General features: G+C 42.2%; 1 protein-coding gene across 2 annotated transcripts in view; it reads left to right on the forward strand.

The window, feature by feature from the left end:
• Nucleotides 1–24,238, forward strand: part of mmp16b (matrix metallopeptidase 16b (membrane-inserted)) — an 80,073-nt gene that overhangs the window by 33,724 nt on the left and 22,111 nt on the right. For both annotated transcript variants that reach the window (XM_061920576.1, XM_061920577.1), the window contains 2 exons: nucleotides 4,593–4,709; nucleotides 20,783–21,087. In XM_061920576.1, coding sequence (XP_061776560.1) covers nucleotides 4,593–4,709; nucleotides 20,783–21,087 — 422 coding nt within the window. The remainder of the gene's footprint in view (nucleotides 1–4,592; nucleotides 4,710–20,782; nucleotides 21,088–24,238) is intronic.

Consider the following 24,238-nt stretch of genomic DNA (forward strand, 5'->3'; position numbering starts at 1 on the left):
CGCGGGTTGCCGACCCCCGGGCTAGACAGATAGTCAATAGCATGAAAAAACAGAAGGTAAGTTTTGTTGATGGTTGATGTTCCTTCTTTTGAATTATTTTTCTTCTTCAGTTTTATTACTTTGTATGTCGCCCTTTATTTAGGTTTGTAAGACAGAAAAAATAAACATTACACTCGTACAGGGGTCGGCAACCCAAAATGTTGACAGAGCCATATTGGACCAAAAATAAAAAAAATCCCTCAGGAGCCGCAAAAAATTAAAAGCCTTCTATAAGTCTTATGATGAAGGCTACACATAATGTAAGTTATTACAATTTAACACAAGTTTATTACAATCTTTGGCAAGCTGGGTAAGGTTTGCTGTGGTCTATAACACGTCACATGCAGCCAATATTGCATACGGATAATGTGTCATGAGACATGCAAATATAAATTAAATACAGCGAGGACATGAGTAAAGGAAATTAAATGAGCTCAAATATACCTACAAACAAACCATAATGATACAAAATGTACATACAGCGAGCCTAAATAGCATGTTAGCATTGCAGTCATGCAGTGACCAAATATGTCTGATTAGCACTCCAGACAAGTCAATAACATCAACAAAGCTCACGTTTGTGCATTCACACACAGCAAGAAACATTTGTTAGACAAAATGAGACAAACAAGGAGTGGCATAGAACACGTCTCACTATGGCAGCGACTGAGAAAGTTGTACATGTAAACAAACCAAGGTGTGTTCAAGGACTGCCGAAATTAGTAGGACAAAACGATGCTCGCCAAATCCTCTCATCAGTGAAGCACACACACAAACATCAAACAGTGGGCTTTCGAACAATTGAGAAGGTTTGTGTCATGTTTGCTCTCTTATAGAAACATATATATTTTTTAATTATATTTTTTTTCACCATCTTTTCCATTTCCATACATTTTTGAAAAAGCTTCAGGGAGCCACTAGGGCGGTACTAAAGTGCCAACCCCCGCACTAGTATAACGTCCATTGCGTATTTTACATAAATAATGTCCATTGTGTATGTTACATAAATAAAATAGAAGGTATAGTGTAAACACACACAGCAAACATTGCACACACTTAAACCTAAGATGTAGCTTTATCGCCCTTTGCTGGTCAAACTCAGCATTACATGCAATTAACCAGTTTCAATCGCCAGAGTTAAACGTTATTTTCATGTATTTGTTATGTTTTCCATGTGTACGCACACATAAACACACATACAGTATGACATGAGATCAATGAGATAAGGTAAGAACAGGATAGAAACTGCTGTGGAACTAGTTTCAATGCTATATGCCATGGAAATACAATGTTAACACCTTTGTGCAAATAAGTACAGTTGTACTTGTTTTTTCAAATGTGTTCATTCTGTAAAGGAATGAGTTAAATGTTTAAAATAACTGGTTAATAGTACTATTATGAAGTGCAATGTCAGCACAATTTTTTTATTATACTGTAAATACATACAGCGTTTTAAAAGCATACACAATCTGTGTAAATGTATTAGTCTGTGGTTAAAAGGACTTGAAATGACTCGAAACTCAAAATGCAGGACTTGAGACTTGACTTGAGACTTGCCTGTCTTGACTTGGGACTTGGCTCGGGACTTGCCTGTCTTGACTTGGGACTTGACTCGAGACTCGAGGTCAAAGACTTGAGACTTACTTGTGACTTGCAAAACAATGACTTGGTCCCACCTCTGCAATCTACTAATAAAAGTATCAATCAATCAATCAATCAATAGTGCGATCTTCTTCTACTCACCCACTGCTGCTTCATCAAGCATATATTGTCAATATATGCTTCGTTGTTGCCCCCTGTGGGGTGGCGGGAGTACTGCATACATCAGTAACCCTGTTTTCAATCGTTTCATCAGGCCAATTTGGTTGATGTTCGGCTGGGCAAATTAAAAGCTTTGGTGGGCTGCAAGTTGAATAAGCCTGCAATAAATCAATACCAGCGCTCCTCCCGCCAGTTATCAATTGCAACTACCACGTTGTGCAACAGAAATAGACAAAACAGTCCGTAAACACTTCATAATTTGCAAAGTCAAAGCCCATAGCACTCTCGTTCTTGCATGAACCCAATGTAGTCATGTAATATAATTAATGATATCAATGATAATTGCCACCTTGCACAATATATATATATGTATATATATATATATATATATATATATATATATATATATATATATATATATATATATATATATATATATATATATATATATATATATATATATATAATCACAATACTCTTCAAAGTCAAAGTAGGCACCCAACATGACATGTCATCAATCAATCAATCAATCAATGTTTATACATATAGCCCTAAATCACTAGTGTCTCAAAGGGCTGCATAAACCACAACACAAGCCACTACGACATCCTCGGTAGGCCCAAATAAGGGCAAGGAAAACTCACCCCCAGTGGGACGTCTGTGACAATGATGACTATGAGAACCTTGGAGAGGACCACATATGTGGGCATCCTCCCCCCTTCTAGGGGACCGAAAGCAATGGATGTCATCTAATGCAGTGGTTCTCAAATGGGGGTACGCGTACCCCTGGGGGTACTTGAAGGTATGCCAAGGGGTACGTGATATTTTTTTTTAAATATTGTAAAGATATCAACAATTCAAAAATCCTTTAGAAATATATTTATTGAATAATACTTCAACAAAATATGAATGTAAGTTCATAAAGTGTGAAAAGAAATGCAACAATGCAATATTCAGTGTTGACAGCTAGATTTTTTGTGGACATGTTCCATAAATATTGATGTTAAAGATTTCTTTTTTTGTGAAGAAATGTTTAGAATTAAGTTCATGAATCCAGATGGATCTCTATTACAATCCCCAAAGAGGGCACTCGAAATTGATGATTACTTCTATGTGTAGAAATCTTTTTATTTATAATTGAATCACTTGTTTATTTTTCCAAAAAGTTTTTAGTTATTTGTATATCTTTTTTTCCAAATAGTTCAAGAAAGAACACTACAAATGAGCAACGTTTTGCACTGTTATACAATTTAATAAATCAGAAACTGATGACATAGTGCTGGATTTTACTTCTTTATCTCTTTTTTTCTAACCAAAAATGCTTTGCTCGGATTAGGGGGTACTTGAATTAAAAAAATGTTCACAGGGCACTGGAAAAAGGTTGAGAACCACTGATCTAATGAATGCGAGAACTCCTCTTGCCAGTTATTAATGATAACTGCCACCATGCACAATAAATCCACACTCACAATCCACAAGTCAATCCCATGCATGGCATGCTCACTCATGTACAAGCACATGCACTCACTCACAGTAGACATGGATAGTAACATAATTAACCTCAATATGTTTTGCATGAACACATGCACACGGCCAACACATACAGAAGTGCAAAAAAGTATTTAGTCAGCCACCGATTGTGCCAGTTCTCCCATTTAAAATGATGACAGAGGTCTGTAATTTTCATCATAGGTACACTTCAACTGTGAGAGACAGAATGTGGAAAAAATGTAAAGAATTTATTTATAAATTATGGTGGAAAATAAGTATTTGGTCAACCATTCAAAGCTCTGACTGATGGAAGGAGGTTTTGGCTCAAAATCTCACGATACATGGCCCCATTCATTCTTTCCTTAACACGGATCAATCGTCCTGTCCCCTTAGCAGAAAGACAGCCACAAAGCATGATGTTTCCACCCCCATGCTTCACAATAGGTTTGGTGTTCTTGGGATGCAACTCAGTATTCTTCTTCCTCCAAACACGACGAGTTGAGTTTATACCAAAAAGTTCTATTTTGGTTTCATCTGACCACATGACATTCTCCCAATCCTCTGCTGTATCATCCATGTATCCATTTTGGTATAAACTCAACTCGTTGTGTTTGGAGGAAGAAGAATACTGAGTTGCATCCCAAGAACACCAAACCTACTGTGAAGCATGGGGGTGGAAACATCATGCTTTGGGGCTGTTTTTCTGCTAAGGGGACAGGACGATTGATCCGTGTTAAGGAAAGACTGAATGGGGCCATGTATCGTGAGATCTTGAGCCAAAACCTCCTTCCATCAGTGAGAGCTTTGAATGGTTGACCAAATACTTATTTTCCACCATAATTTACAAATACATTTTTTAAAATTCCTACAATGTGAATTCCTGGATTTTTTTTCACATTCTGTCTCTCACAGTTGAAGTGTACCTATGATGAAAATTACAGACCTCTGTCATCATTTTAAGTGGGAGAACTTGCACAATCGGTGGCTGACTAAATACTTTTTTGCCCCACTGTATCATTAATGCCATCGCTTCTCCAATGTCCTGCCAGGTATCTACGATAAGCACCATCTTACACAATAGAAATTGAGACAAATTGAGTCCACAAAGTCGAGCTCATATACAAGCACATGAACGAACAACAACCGCATGTCATATTATTAATGTGATCGCTCCCCCGGCAGGTAATAATAAACATATAGGGGTGTCCTCATTTTTCGTCATGAATGGAACCAAATAGTAAGTTTCTGTCAACTTTAGTGGATGGATGTTGACACTCTTTCTTTTTTGTCTCTATTTCAAGTTGGATGCAAAGGCCCCGCTGCGGCAACCCAGATAAACACAAGAGTGCTTCGAGGTCACGGAGGCGGAGATACGCGCTGACAGGACAGAAGTGGCAGCGTACGCATATCACCTACAGGTGAGAGATGGAGCATGCAGTTGCCATGGCAACCATTGAGGCTTAGCTGTATTAACAATGGGGGGTGGGGGGTTTCATGTGTGCCAGTGATGTATTTTTTGTCATTCTCAACCTCTTAGAACGTGTTGCCATGGCGACACGCAGGAATATATAGTCAGCGTCACACAGGCGGGATTTAACACATACATGTGTGCGTGTGTGTGTGTGTGCCTGAGCGTACGTGTGTGTGCGCAGCAGCAGCAGCCATTATGTTCTATTTCCAGCCTGCAAATAGCTTGCGGCTGCTTTCCATACCCCGCAACAAACAATTTTCACCAGATCAAGCTCATGTAGGCAGTGGCATAGGAAAGAGTTTAACATCGCACCTTTAAAAAAAATCTACTTAATCTAACATCAGTCGTCACTTGTTCTCCATTAAAATCAACATCCATCCATCCATCCATCTTCTTCCGCTTAGCCGAGGTCGGGTCACGGGGGCAGCAGCCTAAGCAGGGAAGCCCAGACTTCCCTCTCCCCAGCCACTTCGTCTCGCTCTTCCCGGGGGATCCCGAGGCGTTCCCAGGCCAGCCGGGAGACATAGTCTTCCCAACGTGTCCTGGGTCTTCCCCGTGGCCTCCTACCGGTTGGACGTGCCCTAAACACCTCCCTCGGGAGGCGTTCGGGTGGCATCCTGACCAGATGCCCGAACCACCTCATCTGGCTCCTCTCGATGTGGAGGAGCAGCGGCTTTACTTTGAGTTCCTCCCGGATGACAGAGCTTCTCACCCTATCTCTAAGGGAGAGCCCCGCCACACGGTGGAGGAAACTCATTTCGGCCGCTTGTACCCGTGATCTTATCCTTTCGGTCATGACCCAAAGCTCATGACCATAGGTGAGGATGGGAACATAGATCGACCGGTAAATTGAGAGCTTTGCCTTCCGGCTCAGCTCCTTCTTCACCACAACGGATCGGTACAACGTCCGCATTACTGAAGACGCCGCACCGATCCGCCTGTTGATCTCACGATCCACTCTTCCCCCACTCGTGAACAAGACTCCTAGGTACTTGAACTCCTCCACTTGGGGCAGGGGCTCCTCCCCAACCCGGAGATGGCACTCCACCCTTTTCCGGGAGAGAACCATGGACTTGGATTTGGAGGTGCTGATTCTCATTCCGGCCGCTTCACACTCGGCTGCGAACCGATCCAGTGAGAGCTGAAGATCCCGGCCAGATGAAGCCAACAGGACCACATCGTCTGCAAAAAGCAGAGACCTAATCCCGCGGCCACCAAACCGGAACCCCTCAATGCCTTGACTGCGCCTAGAAATTCTGTCCATAAAAGTTATGAACAGAATCGGTGACAAAGGGCAACCTTGGCGGAGTCCAACCCTCACTGGAAACGTGTCCGACTTACTGCCAGCAATGCGGACCAAGCTCCGACACTGATCGTACAGGGATCGGACTGCCATAATAAGACAGTCCGATACCCCATACTCTCTGAGCACTCCCCACAGGACTTCCCGAGGGACACGGTCGAATGCCTTCTCCAAGTCCACAAAGCACATGTAGACTGGTTGGGCAAACTCCCATGCACCCTCAAGAACCCTGCCGAGAGTATAGAGCTGGTCCACAGTTCCACGACCAGGACGAAAACCACACTGTTCCTCCTGAATCCAAGGTTCGACTATCCGGCGTAGCCTCCTCTCCAGTACACCTGAATAAACCTTACCGGGAAGGCTGAGGAGTGTGATCCCACGATAGTTGGAACACACCCTCCGGTCCCCCTTCTTAAAGAGAGGGACCACCACCCCGGTCTGCCAATCCAGAGGTACCGCCCCCGATGTCCACGCGATAGTGCAGAGTCTTGTCAACCAAGACAGCCCCACAGCATCCAGAGCCTTAAGGAACTCCGGGCGGACCTCATCCACCCCTGGGGCCTTGCCACCGAGGAGCTTTTTAACTACCTCAGCGACCTCAGCCCCAGAAATAGGAGAGTCCACCACAAATTCCCCAGGCACTGCTTCTTCACAGGAAGACGTGTTGGTGGAATTGAGGAGGTCTTCGAAGTATTCCTTCCACCTATCCACAACATCCGCAGTTGAGGTCAGCAGAACACCATCCGCACCGTACACGGTGTTGACAGTGCACTGCTTCCCCTTCCTGAGGCGGCGGATGGTGGTCCAGAATCGCTTCGAAGCCATCCGGAAGTCATTTTCCATGGCTTCCCCAAACTCTTCCCATGTCCGAGTTTTTGCCTCTGTGACCGCTGAAGCTGCACACCGCTTGGCCTGTCGGTACCTGTCCACTGCCTCTGGAGTCCTATGAGCCAAAAGAACCCGATAGGACTCCTTCTTCAGCTTGACGGCATCCCTCACCGCTGGTGTCCACCAGCGGGTTCTAGGATTACCGCCACGACAAGCACCAACTACCTTGCGGCCACAGCTCCGATCAGCCGCCTCGACAATAGAGGTGTGGAACATGGTCCACTCGGACTCAATGTCCAGCACCTCCCTCGTGACATGTTCAAAGTTCCTCCGGAGGTGGGAATTGAAACTTTCTCTGACAGGAGACTCTGCCAGACGTTCCCAGCAAACCCTCACAATGCGTTTGGGCCTGCCAGGTCTGTCCGGCATCCTCCCCCACCATCGCAGCCAACTCACCACCAGGTGGTGATCGGTAGAAAGCTCCGTCCCTCTCTTTACCCGAGTGTCCAAAACATAAGGCCGCAAATCCGATGACACAACTACAAAGTCGATCATGGAACTGCGGCCTAGGGTGTCCTGGTGCCAAGTGCACATATGGACACCCTTATGTTTGAACATGGTGTTTGTTATGGACAAACTGTGACGAGCACAGAAGTCCAATAACAAAACACCACTCGGGTTCAGATCCGGGCGACCATTCTTCCCAATCACGCCTCTCCAGGTTTCACCGTCGTTATCAACATGAGCGTTGAAGTCCCCCAGCAGAACAAGGGAATCACCCGGGGGAGCACTCTCCAGTACTCCTTCGAGTGTACCCAAAAAGGGTGGGTACTCTGAACTGTTGTTTGGTGCGTAAGCGCAAACAACAGTCAGGACCCGTCCCCCCACCCAAAGGCGGAGGGAGGCTACCCTTTCGTCCACTGGGTTGAACTCCAACGTGCAGGCTTTAAGCCGGGGGGGCACCAGAATTGCCACCCCAGCCCGTCGCCTCTCACTGCCGGCCACGCCAGAGTGAAAGAGAGTCCAGCCCCTTTCAAGAGAAGTGGTTCCAGAGCCCTTGCTGTGCGTCGAAGTGAGTCCGACTACATCCAGCCGGAATTTCTCTACTTCGCGCACTAGCTCAGGCTCTTCCCCCCAGTGAGGTGACGTTCCACGTCCCAAGAGCGAGCTTATGTAGCCGAGGATCGGACCGCCAAGTGCCCTGCCTTCGCCTGCCGCCCAGCTCACATTGCACCCGACCTCTATGGCCCCTGCTATGGGTGGTGAGCCCATTGGAGGGGGGACCCACGTTGCCTCTTCGGGCTATGCCCGGCCGGGCCCCATTGGTACAGGCCCGGGCACCAGGCGCTCGCCATTGTGCCCCACCTCCGGGCGAGGGAAATCTGGGTCCTTTGTTTTTACTTTTCATAGAGGTTTTCGAGCTGCTCTTTGTCTGGTCCCTCACCTAGGACCAGTTTGCCTTGGGAGACCCTACCAGGGGGCTTAAAGCCCCCGGACAACATAGCTCCTAGGATCATTGGGACACGCAAACTCCTCTACCACGGTAAGGTGGCAGCTCAACAATATATTTTTTTATTATTATGACCTTACCTCATAACCTGAAGCTCCTTTTGGCACTCCTATCTCTTCCCTGACTATATTACAGTTCTTCCCATTGTTAAAATTGTTTGTTTAAAAAAAAATTTTTAAATACCAGGCTAATACATATTTCACTACAGTCGTCCCTTGCTACATTGCTAATTCACCACATTACAGATTTTTTACTTATTTATTTAAACATCCTTGTCCCTTTCGGGATCACGGGAGTGCTATAGCCCATCTCAGCTGCACTCGGGCGGAAGGCAGGGTACACCCTGGACAAGTCGCCACCTCATTGCAGGAGCAACACAGTTAGACATCCATACATCCATCCATTTTTCTACCGCTTATTCCCTTTGGGGTCACGGGGGTGCTGGTGCCTATCTCAGCTACAATCGGGCGGAAGGCGGCGTACACCCTGGACAAGTCGCCACCTTATCGCGGGGCCAACACAGATAGACATATATACATATATATATATATATATATACACACACACGCACGCACACACACACATATATATATATATATATATATATATATATATATATATATATATATATATATATATATATATATATATATATATATATATACATACAGACACACACACACATTTTTATATATACATATATATACGCATATATATCTATATATATATATATATATATGCGTATATATATATATATATATATATATATATATACACACACATATGCATATATATACACGTATACACACATATACACATATATACATTCATCCATCCATCCATTTTCTACCGCTTGTCCCGTTCGGGGTCGCCGGAGCATATCTCAGCTGCATTTGAGCGGAAAGCGGGCTATACCCTGGACAAGTCGCCACCTTATTGCAGGGCCAACACAGAAAGACGACGAGTTGAGTTTATACACACACAGACACACACACATATATATATATTTTTTAAATTTACAGTCGTAGTCAAAAGTTTACATACATTTGTAAAGAACATAATGTCATGGCTGTCTTGAGTTTCCAATAATTTTCCTGGGTATTGTGGCCAAACAGCTCAATTTTTGTTTCATCTAATTTATGATTTAAAGAGAAGAGGTGGGATTAAATAAGTGTACACTTCTTCTCACTCCTTTTCAAATATGTAAAAACATTTTTTTTTAGATGTTTATTCTCCATTGTTTTCATTTTGTTATAATGGCTCTTAAGGCTATAGTACTGTATTGGATCAGGCTTGCTCTTGTTTTTGTTGCATACTCGACAAAATATATATATAAAATCAAATATCAAATTAAAGAAACAGGTCCCAAATTAAAACAAAAAACTATACAAAATTAAACGGGACCAAATTCCCCCAAGGGCTTCACGGTGGCCGAGGGGTTAGTGCGTCTGCCTCACAATACGAAGTTCCTGCAGTCCTGGGTTCAAATCCAGGCTCGGGATCTTTCTGTGTGGAGTTTGCATGTTCTCCCCGTGAATGCGTGGGTTCCCTCCGGGTACTCCGGCTTCCTCCCACTTCCAAAGACATGCACCTGGGGATAGGTTGATTGGCAACACTAAATTGGCCCTAGTGTGTGAATGTGAGTGTGAATGTTGTCTGTCTATCTGTGTTGGCCCTGTGATGAGGTGGCGACTTGTCCAGGGTGTACCCTGCCTTCCGCCCGATTGTAGCTGAGATAGGCGCCAGCGCCCCCCGCGACCCCGAAAGGGAATAAGCGGTAGAAAATGGATGGAAATTCCCCCAAAATGGGACCTGAAAACCAGTCTTACTGGATAAGGTCTTGATATTTTCCGTGTGTCCTGTCATAATGAAAAAGTGTACAAATTTCTTTGAAGACATATGTTTTTGAGTGTACTAAGCCCTCAAAAGCGTTTCAATTGACGGTCATATAGCAATAATAGTAAATACAACCTTACTTTAGAGCACAGTTAACATAAATACAAATAATATCATTATTAAAATAATCATGAATGATTTTATTTCTTTGTTATCTATAACACAAAGCTAAGATACAGGAGTGTTTCTCAAATACTAGCATATGTTCACCTACATTGTTTTGGTTTAAGAATTTTTCATATACAAAATGTATAAAAGTGGCCCTCGGAACCTTCAGTTTTTCTCAATGTGGCCCTCGCTGGAAAATGTTTGGACACCTCTGGTCTAAGCGTTCACCTGTGCTCATCTCTCCAAGTTGCATTGCTTCTGTCATCCCCCTAATAAAATGACTGTACATAGTATCTAATATCATGTCATACATGTTTACAGATTCTAAGATTAGGTGTTGTCCTTGTGATGTGTAACCATTACTTGGACTGACGTTAGCTTACTATTAAAAAAAAAAAACCCAAGTAAATTCTGTTGCTGTTCCAATTTTTTTTTTTTTTTTTTTATAAAATTTGTTGACGTAACATGTTAGCTAGTGTTTACGTTACTTGGAAACACTGACAAAGTTAGCAATTAAAAGATGAGTGATTTTAGGATTTTAGGATGACTTCACTCAAAAGACATGGTTTCTAAATTTGAATACAAACGAACGGCAAGACGTTATAAACAAGCCATTTTTACGGCAACCTTCTCTTCACAGTTTTAAAGATCACCTGCGACCCCTCTTGATTTTGACTACCTTTGAGAACTTCATCATATTTACTTTTTTATCTGCACAACACACTGTGTGAGTTATATTCTTTATACATTCTGCTGACGACCACTCTTTTTTTTTTCAATCCTGTCACAAACTCCACCATCTCTTTACCTCTGTTAGTTCCGTACAAATGTGTTTCCATGTACTTACTGTAAGGTTCAAACTCTGATGACATCTATTAAACAAGACAAGAAGCAAATAATTAAACAGAGACAGAATTCAATTTGGCTCAATTTGAGGAGAGTCACCTGGACCCTGTACCCTTGCACAGTGTCTCAGCACGCTCTGCCAAAAGATTGCACGCCTCCTTCTTTAATTTGGACCTTCCCTGACGACATGGCAACAGCTGCTTCCAAAGGAACCGGTTCGTAAAACAGCCATCGCCTTTGATTACAAAACAGTTCAAAAGAAAAGGTTGGATCAAAAAATAGGTCATAAAAAGAGTTCAAAAAAGAGGTTGTAAAAGAGTTCAAAAAGAGGTTTGTAGAAGGGTTCAAAAAAGAGGTTTGTAAAAGAGTTCAAAAAAGAGGTTTGTAAAAGAGTTAAAAAAGTGGTTCTTTAAGTAGTTCAAAAAGACAGTGCCTGGAGGGGAGTCAGGCTCTGCTTCCTCTCCACTTTGTAGTTCTTGGGTCACAACAATATCTTTATGGGGATTACAATACATGAAAGAAACAGAACACCTTCATGTTGCTTTCCATCCGACACAGTGGAGTTTTACAAGCCTTCTTCTTGGTAGGTTCAAAGACATGTTTTTGCTTCTCGTCTGGAACTCATTTCAACACAAAGTTTTTTTGACAACTTAGATACATTTATTCCAACAATTACTACTTCTACTGGGTAGAACAGGGAGCGTTTTGTTTAGATCGGGCACCGCTGCCATCTACAGCTGAAGTCAAAGTCCCAACGATAGTCTCACACACACACTAGGTGTGGTGAAATGATCTTCTGCATTTCACCCATCCCCATGTTCACCCCCTGGGAGGTGAGGGGAGCAGTGAGCAGCAGCTGTGGCCGCGCTTGGGAATCATTTGGTGATTTAACACCCAATTCCAACCCTTGTATGCTGAGTGCCAAGCAGGGAGGCAATGGGTCCCATTTTTATAGTGTTTGGTATGACTTGGCCAGGGTTTGAACTCACGACCTTCCAGTCTCAGGGTGGACACTCTAACCACAAGGCCACTGAGCAGGTGCACCAAGCTGCAGGCCTGGGTATCTTTCTAACATGACTACCAGAATGTAGACACAAATAATGAAAATCTCACTGTTGGAGAAACATTGCGCTAAAGTCAGAGCCGCTGGGTAAAGGTGCGGCCCAGTGACTTGATGCCACATTGCGCTTTCAAAATGAAAGCATGGGCGTTTAAGGGGAACATTATCACACTTTCAGAAGGGTTAAAACCAATAAAAATCAGTTCCCAGTGGCTTATTTTATTTTTCAAATTTTTTTTCAAAATTTAACCCATCATGGAATATCCCGAAAAAAGGCTTTAAAGTGCCTGATTTTCGCTATCTGTAAATCCACCCGTCCATTTTCCTGTGACGTCACATAGTGACGCCAATACAAAGAAACATGGCGGATAGAACAGCAAGATATAGCGACATTTGCTCGGATTCAGACTGATTTCAGCGGCTTAAGCGATTCAACAGATTACGCATGTATTGAAACGGATGGTTGGAGTGTGGAGGCAGATAGCGAAAACGAAATTGAAGAAGAAACTGAAGCTATTGAGCGAATAGCTATTGAAGCTATTCGGCGATCGCCTTCTAACCAACGATTGCATCTTTTGACCACTGGAGAAACTTAAATCCGTCGATTGGTATGTGTTTGTTTGGCATTAAATGTGGGCGGAGGGAAAGGCTGGATGCAAATATAGCTACAAATGTACATAAAGCTAGCCTAAATAGCATGTTAGCATCGATTAGCTGGCAGTCATGCCGTGACCAAATATGTCTGAGTAGCACATAAGTCAATAACATCAACAAAACTCACCTTTGTGATTTTGTTGATTTTATCGTTGGAAATGCATCTGCTTTGAGTGTCGCAGGATATTCACACATCTCTGTGCCATCTGTCGTAGCATAGCTGTCGTTGGTAAAATGTGCAGAACAAACGAGGGACTTTCGCATCTTTTGACCACTGGTGTACTTGAATTCCTCGATTGGTATGTGTTTGTTTGGCATTAAATGTGGGTGGAGGGAAAGGCTGGATGCAAATATAGCTACAATGAGGGAGGCATAACGATGCAATATGTACATACAGCTAGCCTGAATAGCATGTTAGCATCGATGAGCATGCCGTGCTAATGATGCACACTCCACGTAAGTCAACTTGAATCCGTCCCTGATCATGTTGTTACACCCTCCGACAACACACCGGCGAGGCATGATGTCTCCAAGGTACGGAAAACAGTCGAAAAAACGGAAAATAACAGAGCTGATTTGACTTGTGTGTGTAATGTGTTTGAGAAAATGGCAGATTGCTTCCCGTTGTAACGTCACGGGTGAAAGGTCATCGCTCTGACAGCGAACAATTGAAAGGCGCTTAATTCGCCAAATTCACTCTTGTAGAGTTCGGAAATCGGTTAAAAAATATATGGTCTTTTTTCTGCAACATCAAGGTATATATTGACGCTTACATAGGTCTGGTGATAATGTTCCCCTTTAAAGATTTCAAAATCAAACGTTTTAGTCCTCTGCTGTTTAAATTTTGGGTGGGACACGTCCTCCAACCCACCCCCTCAAGCACCTCTAACCCACCCCCTACGGTTCCTATGCCAGTGCATGTAGGACTATAGTTCCTGACCGCAGAAATCCCCATTTCAGCAGAAAAAAAAATGTTCCAACTCTCATCTTATCTCTTCCTGATTACCCCTCTTTTTTAATGGCTTCTGAGGAGGGCCGATAAACGAGGCTGCGGCGCGGCTGCTAAATTGACAGGTTTCAGCCGACGTCCACGATAATGCCGTCAATTTATTCAAATCCTTCCCTCCCTTAATTTGAATTGATGAGAGAGCTCCCCAAATAGAATGTCAATCAGTGCTGAGCCAGTGACTGCACTTTATTCATGAAGACGGGGCGACGTGAGAAGGGAGAGAGAGGTAGTGTGAGAGAGTCAGAGAGCGAGAGAAAAGATTCCCAATTCCTTCTCTGCCTGCCAGGCACAGATAAAGAGCGCTGTGTAAAAGTTCACTGAACGCTGCCAGCCTTGAAATAGTTGTGTCAACTTCTTCTTTCGCCATCATTTCAAAAGGAAACTTGTTTCCCTATAAAACTGAAGTAAATTGTTTGACATATGGCGTCTTGTTTCCTGCAGGTTATGCAGTTCTGTTTAGCTCGCTACGGTTTGAAACGGTAAACCTCGGTTTGGTTATTGATAGAAGCATCTGCTACTTCAGGGGTCGGCAAGCCAAAATGTTGGAAGAGCAATAATGGACCGAAAATACAAAAAAAGCATCTGTCTGGAGCCGCAAAAAAATTAATTTATAATGAAGACAACACATGATGTAAGTGTCTATATTAGTTATATCAGCATACTATCAAAATTACTTTATAAGTCTTATACAAGTGTTCTAATTAGAAGTTGAACTTAAAGTACCAATGATTGTCACACACACACTAGGTGTGGCGAAATTATTCTCTGCATTTGACCCATCACCCTTGATCACCCCCTGGGAAGTGAGGGGAGCAGTGGGCAGCAGCGGTGGCCGCGCTTGGGAATCATTTTTGGTGATTTAACCCCCAATTCCAACCCTTGATGCTGAGTACCAAGCAGGGAGGTAATGGGTCCCATTTTTATAGTCTTTGTTATGAAGACAACACATGAGGTAAGCATCTAAATTAGCCTACTATCAAAATGACTGTGTCGCAGGTTGACGCAAATCTTGACAGAAATGTTGAAATGTAATATTTATTCTATGCATTTTTCCAACATTCAAAATTATTAGTAAAACGCAGGCTTTTCAGAGGGTGAGATAACTCCTGGAAATTACTGTCTTAGAACGGTCAAAATTATAGATGTGTGTGTCCGAATTAAAGGAAACGGCAGGCATTCTTCTAATGGATTAATTACAATATTTGCAAGCTGGGTAACGTTTGTTGTGGTCTAGAACAACATCGCACACAAACAACTATTGGAAATGCAGCCAATATTACATACAGATATGTCAAGAGACATGCAAATATAAATTGAACTAAGAGGACTTAAAGGAAATTAAATTAGCTCAAATATACCTAAACACAAGGCATAATGATGCAATATGTACATACAGCTAGCCTAAATAGCATGTTAGCATTGATCAGCTTGCAGTAATACAGTGACCAAATATGCCTGATTAGCACTCCACACAAGTCAATAACATCAACAAAGCTCACCTTTGTGCATTCACTCACAGTATTAAAAGTTTGGTCGACAAAATGAGGAAAATAAAAATGAGTGGCATAAAACTCGTCTTAGAAAGTCAAAGAAAGTTGTACATGCAAACAAACTACGGTGAGTTCATGTACCGCCAAAATTAGCAGGACAAAAGGGCGCTCCTCAAATAATCTCTAATCACGGATTTCTAACAATTAGGGAGATTTGAGTCATGGTTGTCCTCCTACAGAAACCATATTAAAACAAAAAATATATTTTTCCCTCATCTTTTTCCATTTTTCATAAGATATAGAAAATTCTCCGGAGAGCCACGAGGCGGGCGCTAAAGAGCCGCAGGTTGCTGACCCCAGCGCTACCTAAATAGTGTCACGTCATCTTTTTCTACAAGACAATTGCAGCGCCCCCTCTGGGTTGTATTCAAAATGTTTAGGACACATGTAACACAAATTTCTATAATCATTAGATACATGGTCCATGATTTAAGTACTATTTGTTGCTGAGCCCTGACTGTGTCCCTGCAAAGAAGTTTGCTGGATGATGGCCATGTTGTCCTAACGCCTATGTGTCAAAGTCAAGGCCCGCGGGCCACGTCCGGCCCGCAAATGAATGATCTATGGCCCCCGGGATGATATTTGATTAGTATTAGAACCGGCCCGCAGGCAACCGCCGCCTGCTGCAGTTTTGCACGCACCAATACTCCATCAGTGTTGGCATTAGGAATTTTCAAAATGGGGTCCCAGGAACCCCATCAAGTTATAAAAATGGGCTCCCACAGTAAATTTTGGGGTCCCACTTTTTTGTAACTGTTTTGAAAACAAATTATAAATGTATGCATTATCATGCTGTATCTCAAATTCTATTCTGTGTTTTGGAAAACGTTGTCATAAACATTACTTAATTCATAAAAAAAAAATATACAAAAGAAAACAAATTTCTATGCATATGTAAATGTATTCAGTATTTAACATTCATTTACTTTCTTCTTTCCTTCATGGATCTAAACTTGATCGCTGCCGGTATTTTTTTCTATATATTTATTGTAATATTTTCAGTATGTGTTTGTTCTACTTTTGGCCAAAGTAAGAAAAAGAAAACAATTTGAAGTGGTCTTTAGTTTTTAGTTTTAATGCCATGATTTTAATAGTCCTCCATGCTGCCCCTTAGCTAAAATTAGTTTGACACCCCTGTTCTAACCATCCATACATCCATCCATTTTCTACCGCTTGTCCCTTTTGTGGGGTTGTGGGGGGGGGTCGCTGCAGCCTATCTCAGCTGCATTCGGGCGGAAGGCGGGGCACACCCTGGACAAGTCGCCAACTCGTCGCAGGGCCCCTGTTTTAATCAATCTTGCTAAATTTTTAAAACATGTACCTGTCAGTCTTCTAAAGGTGTGTAACAAATTCCATAGCGGTTAAATTAAACACCCCAAAGCTATACTGAGTGTATTGTAAAGCTCTTTGAGAAATCTTAGGTCAATATGACCTATAGAGTTTGAAAACGTGAAATTTGCCAGAAAAAAAAAATAGCACAGGCAACACAGTAGGGTTACAAGTTTGATAAATGTTCACCCTTTAGTGTGTGGTGGTTCCTTAGGGGAATAATTTTATTTGACTTTTGACCCTGCAAAAAAGACCATTGTGATGAACCTCAAAGGCCAAATATAATCCTGGTCTACTTTCAGTTTGACCGGGATTCCAGACTGGGAAATGACTGAAAACAAATATTCTGTTCCAAAGTTGTTCATCATTAATTAACACCTTTGAGGTTATATCCAAACAGTACGTTAACCACTTCTACCATTCAAACGAAAACACCTAATTAATGAATGTAAGCAAGGGTGACACAAGCTAAAAAATAATTTAACAGTCTATCTTACACGTTGGCAAGTACGAGTTGGAGTCCTCAAACAACTTCAGCTTGACATTTTTTTTCTCTTGTTTAACACCTATTGTTGAGGCGTCTCCTTTTAGAACAAGTGTTGCATAAAAACGCAAAAGACACAATTGTGGAAATTACCTTAAGCTTTCAATGTGCCACCAACTGAATCACTTTAGTTTGTCTAGTCCTAACTAATCAAGAGAGTGCAGTATGTCTGTACCTGTACTTGAGGTACCGAACTACTGCAATGCAAGGGTGCCAAAAAGTGGGACTAAGTATGCTATCTTTTGCAGAATAACTTAGTAAAAAGCGTAACATTCTGCATAATGCTAAACTAAACAGTACTGCATGATGGACAATCTACAGCTGCAAATAGTTTTTTTTTATATATAGCGAGTGCTATTGGTAGTTTAAAAAAATTAACACGATATTTAAACTACAAACGTAGTTCCTTTGACCCTTTTATTAAATACAATTGTTTAATCAAAACATAATCAATAGTAGGCAAAAACAAAACAAATGCAAAAGCTACTATCTATTACTCCAGTAAATATGTTTTGCCCTCAAAGTCCCCCTTTGTTCAGGGAATTTCTAAACAATGAAAAAAATGATTTTGAGAAAAAATGAAAATATCGATTTGATCACTCGAGTAGTGATCATGTACTGATACTTCCCTTAATATTGCTGGGTAACGTTTACTGTGGTCTAAAATGGCAGCCAATATTACATACAGATAATGTGTCATCATGAGACATGCAAATATAAATTCATTACACAAAGGACATTAGTAAAGGAAGAAAAGCCAGATGAGGTGGTTCGGGCATCTGGTCAGGATGCCACCCGAACGCCTCCCGAGGGAGGTGTTTAGGGCACGTCCAACCGGTAGGAGGCCACGGGGAAGACCCAGGACACGTTGGGAAGACTATGTCTCCCGGCTGGCCTGGGAACGCCTCGGGATCCCCCGGGAAGAGCTGGACGAAGTGGCTGGGGAGAGGGAAGTCTGGGTTTCCATGCTTAGGCTGTTGCCCCCGCGACCCGACCTCGGATAAGCGGAAGAAGATGGATGGATGGATGGATGGACATTAGTAAAGGAACTTAAAGGAGCTCAAATATACCTACAAACGAGGCATAACGATGCAATATGTACATACAGCTAGCCTATCTTTCTGTGGCAGTGTCGGAGAAAGTTGTACATGTAAACAAACTATGGTGAGTTCAAGGATGGCTGAAATTAGTAGGACAAAACAGTGCTTGCCAAATACTCTCATAGGAGAATCATGTATAACATAAACAGTGGGATTTCTAACAATTAGGAAGGTTTTGTCATGTTTGTCCTACTACAGAAACCATATTAAAACAAAAACTTTTTTTTTTTCTTTATCTTTTTCCATTTTCACACATCACTGAGAGAGGTCCAGGGAGCCACTAGGGTGGCACTAAAGAGCCGTTTGCGATTCTAGAGCCGTGGTTTGCTCTCTTGTTAATTTCCTGGTAACACCTGCTTACTTTCTGTTGTAACATGGTTCTATCTACACTTCGTAAACTTTACTAAGCACTTATTTTTGTTATTATTGAAAGTTAGCTTCGCTATTAGCATGCCTGCTCCAGGCTTGCTCTCGATGTGTATCATGTTGAGCCTTGTCTTTCAGTGATCATTATATTTCATGACAGTCACAATTAAGATACTAAGAAATGTAGTTTATTTGATGTAATGGAGGGGATGATTATTAATTGAGGGGACTGGCTCCACACTGTGTATGGAGACCCATAAATACCTGCTAGCTTGTCAGCCGGAGGACGAAAAAATAAATATAGGCCTACAGTGTTCAGCATCAAAAAGCATTAATTGGCAATGGCGACAACATACTTTTTCCACAAAAACTGGCCGATACTGATTGGTCGCAGATTGAATGGCACGCCCCTTGTATTCCCTGAAGTTGTACCCTTGTTCTAATCTGGACAATTTATTCTTCAACTGTGGTACGCCTACCACTGGTGGTATGTTGGCTCCATTCAGTAGTACTAAAGAACATCATGTAACAAGGAGGGAAGCGGTGCTTGCAGCATTACCCCAAGGATTAAAAAAAGAGCAGGCTGAATGCAGGTAAAAGTATACGTAACATAAATTTGTGCAGCTAGGGAGTGCTCAGGAACAAAAACTTGTGCAGCTAGGTGTTGCACAATTAAAGCAATCACTCACATGGGGCCGAGAAAAAAACGTGTACAGTGTATAATTATCCAACCCTATCTGGGCAGACATATATAGGAGCCTGATTGGCAACAGGAACAACCATAATAAGATTTGTCCCAGTTGCCAATCAGGGACAGCTGTGGGACCCAGCGCTCAGTGGCAGACAAGTGACGTGAAAAGACAAGATAGGAGCACTGGTCAGGAACTCAAACGCCACCCAAACAGGAATTCCACAACTGTCACGGAGGTCATGACACATCAGAGTTGAAAAAATATTGTTTATAATTAGAGATGTCCGATAATGGCTTTTTTGCCGCTATCCGATATTCCGATATTGTCCAACTCTTAATTAACCAACCGATATCGATATATACAGTCGAGAAATTAACACATTATTATGCCTAATTTTGTTGTGATGCCCCGCTGGATGCATTAAACAATGTAACAAGGTTTTCCAAAGTAAATCAACGCAAGTTATGGATAAAAAATGCCAATATGGCACTGCCATATTTAGTATTGAAGTCACAAAGAGCATTATTTATTTTAACATGCCTCAATACAGCAGCTTGAAATTTGTTACATCCTCTGCCTGAGAGAGCATAAGGATCTTGAGGTGGGTGAGGTTGGGGTTTAGGTGTGTGTGTGGGGGGGTAGGGGGTAGCGGGGGGGTGTATATTGTAGCATCCCGGAAGAGTTAGTGCTGCAAGGGATTCTGGGTATTTGTTCTGTTGTGTTTATGTTGTGTTACGGTGCGGATGTTCTCCCGAAATGTGTTTGTCATTCTTGTTTGGTGTGGGTTCACAGTGTGGCGCATATTTGTAACAGTGTTAAAGCTGTTTATACGGCCATCCTCAGTGTGACCTGTATGGCTGTTGACCAAGTATGCCTTGCATTCACTTTTGTGTGTGAAAGGCCGCAGATATTATGTGATTGGGCCAGCACGCAAAGGCAGTGCCTGTAAGGTTTATTGGCACTCAGTACATCTTCACTACGTCCGTGTACACAGCGGCGTTTTAAAAAGTCATGAAACGATACAGATAATTTCCGATATTACATTTTAAAGCATTTATCGGCCGATAATATCGGACATCCTTATTTATAATAGAAACATAAAACAAAAATAACTGGACAAAAACCATTGTTCAAACCAAAAACTGTGGTACTTATTGTGGAAAAAGTTCACCTTTTTTTGTTCAGCATCTGGTCCATTATTAACATGAGTTTTTTTCACCCCCAGCATAAAAAATGTCACGCCAAAGGTGGGCGCCCGCGAGACCCACGACGCCATCCGCCGGGCCTTCGACGTGTGGCAGGGAGTGACTCCACTGCGCTTTGAGGCCGTCCCCTATAGCGCCCTGGAGACAGGCAGACGCGACGTGGACATTACCATCATCTTTGCCTCCGGTTTCCATGGCGACAGCTCGCCCTTTGACGGGGAGGGTGGCTTCCTCGCCCATGCCTACTTTCCCGGGCCAGGCATTGGCGGGGACACTCACTTTGACTCGGACGAACCTTGGACCCTTGGTAACCCCAACCATGACGGTGAGTGAAGGAGAATTTTATATTTAACACAAAGCAGAGATTCAATTGTCTCATCATCCTTACCATGCTGTTTATGGAGTTATTTAGTGTTTTTAAAGGATGGGGCTTGTACATGTCATTTTTTAGTCATTCATCAGAAAATAATAATAATCGAAGCCTTTGAATTCTGCCTAGCAACAAGCAGGAATCAAAGAGTTTCTGACGATCTACGTTTTGCTTGTTGTTTATGCTGAAATTAATGAAATATAATGCTTATCTATCAAAGAAATAGTCAATGTAACGAATTGTAACATTTAAGTAAACAAGACAAGCAAAATACAGAAAAGTAACCAAAAGAAAATGGACAGAGTGGGGCAAATAATATCATGGAGAGCTAAACAGTTTGGACCAGCTGGATCTGAAGGATACAGGATGCAGTTTTCTAGCCATCAGACTGTGCTGTGCAAGGACGCGTCAGCCCATCTGTTTGTCTGTCTGTTGTTTGTCTGCATATGACAGGAGTGAAAGAACATCTATTTGGAGACATTGCTTCTCAGTGGGATGCTACATGCTCACAGAAAATTATACATTTTTCAAAATTGTAGCATTTTGTGATGCAGGCTCTCTTCCTGGAGGCTTGTTGTTGGTTTGGTGGGGTTTGCCAAAAGTTGCCCAAAAGACATAGGGAACATTGTTTATGCTAACATTGTTTATTTGTGGCATTTATTTTTCTGAATTGCTAAGTTAGTGGCACAAAGGTATATATTAATGTACAAGATGAAAATATGTACTGTATTTCCATAGTGATGGTTGTTGTTTTAAATATGTATATATTTATTAGATATATTACAACATGTATTTCTAATATAGTTCAAACCATTTATTACACTATATTGTATTGATTATTGTGTTTATTTTCTTAATATTCATAATAAATAAAAAAGTTATCAATATTATTTGATTGAAACAAACTGAGAATTGTTATTGTGATTTAAGTATTATTCAACAAAATGGTAACGCTAAACAAATAGATATATAACAGTTTAAACACATATAAATACTACAGTTAACCCGATGCAACTTTTTCCCTTTTGAAACAATACTGATATTGGAGTGTTGCTTATTAGTTGATACCGATATCAGCACGGATCATATATATTTGCATTATTTTGTAGTGTGGAATGTTAGAAAAGACTTGATCAAAGGAAATGAGTCAAAAAGAAAACAATGGGAGGTAAGAAAAAACACTAACCTATTTATCATCAGCGTTCATGAGTGGACTTGTGCTGACTCTAAGTTAAAGTGGAGTGGTAATTGTGAGCTGCTCTTTGTCTGATCCCTCACTTAGGACCTGTTTGTCTTGGGAGACCCCACCAGGGGGCATAGAAGCCCCCTGACAACATAGCTCCTAGGACATTGGGACACGCAAACCCCTCTACCACAATATGGTGGCAGCTCAGAAAGGAGTAATCTTTATTTACTCCAAGTTATTACAGTATGCCCCTACATACACATTTTTTGTATTAATTTTGGCCAAAGAGGATGCATTTCGATTTCTTACACACACTTGTTATTACATATGTTGGCCAGAGGGGAAGCACTTCAAATTTTTACACAGTTGTTATTTCATATGTTGACCAGAAGGGGAGCAGTTTTGAAACCGACACACAGTCAATTTGAAAAATCCCTCCTTTTTAGGACCACCCTAATTTTGAAAGATTTCCCCACTAGGGGTGCAAATGAGACATTCTCTATTAGATGCAATGGTTTTCCGTATTGGGACCATGATGTCGGTCCTAACTTGGTCACCGGTCCTCATTATGGAAGATACTTTTCTTTGTGGATGTCTTAAGAAGGGTGGAAATACAAGAACACTTACACACACTTACACACACACACACACACACACACACACACACACACACGCACGCACGCACACAAACACACACACGCACCTTGAACTACTGGGGGGAATCATTTTCACCAATTCAATGATGTGATAATCATGTAGTCTCTCAATACCCTGTTTTTGGACAATGAGAAATGCAGCCACCAAAGCACATTGAATCCTTGTATGAACTACAATTATTTACTTGTTTAAAGTCATTTTCCTGACTAATTGTCAGGTGGCAACAGATGTGGGTCTTTACTTAATGAAACCATAGGAGGAAACTACAAAAAAAAGTAACATAATAACATGAAAAATATGTGGGTATAAAGAACAAGACAGGAACATAACGTGACCATAGGTTAAATGAAACTGTATATGTGGCAGTAACTTCAACAAAGTGATCAAATAGGTTTTGTGGCTCAAGTAGGTTATGATTTGGTGGAAACGGGCCCAAATGGTTCTTTTGATGCAAAAGGTCTAGTTTGTGTGCTATTATGCGCTTAGCTGCTACTGTAGCCCATAGCCTACCATGTTTACCTTTTGTTAATGACTAGACTAAAATACAAGAAAACATACATTTGTGTGCTTATTGGAGTAAATTTAGATGTTAACTGCAGGCTGTCCAATTTTGTACAAGTAAACATGCTGCAGGAGTCCTCGTATTGAAGCTTAAATGTAATTGTTTTAAATGTAAGTCGGTATAATGTGATGTGTTCATGTTTAATTGTGATCAATATCTTATCGGAACACTCCTAATAAAAGGTAGTACTCCTCTCTGAGCTGCTACCTTACCGTGGTAGAGGAGTTTGCGTGTCCCAATGATCCTAGGAGCAACGTTGTCTGGGGGCTTTCATGCCCCCTGGTAGGGTCTCCCAAGACAAACAGGTCCTAGGTGAGTGATCAGACAAAGAGCAGCTCAAAGACTTCTATGGAATTACAACAAAATGAACCCAGATTTCCCTCGCCCGGACGTGGGTCACCGGGGCCCCGCTCTGGAGCCAGGCCCGGAGTTGGGGCACGATGGCGAGCGCCTGGTGGTCGGACCTGTCCCCATGGGGCCCGGCCGGGCACAGCCCGAAGAGGCAACGTGGGTCATCCCTCCAATGGGCTCACCACTCATAGGAGGGGCCATAGAGGTCGGGTGCATTGTGAGCTGGGCGGCAGCCGAAGGCAGGGCACTTGGCGGTCCGATCCTCGGCTACAGAAGCTAGCTCTTGGGACGTGGAACGTCACCTCACTGGGGGGGAAGGAGCCTGAGCTAGTGCGCGAGGTAGAGAAGTT

The sequence above is a fragment of the Nerophis ophidion genome, linkage group LG14 (assembly GCF_033978795.1).
Source record: "Nerophis ophidion isolate RoL-2023_Sa linkage group LG14, RoL_Noph_v1.0, whole genome shotgun sequence".
Taxonomy (NCBI): Eukaryota; Metazoa; Chordata; class Actinopteri; order Syngnathiformes; family Syngnathidae; genus Nerophis; species Nerophis ophidion.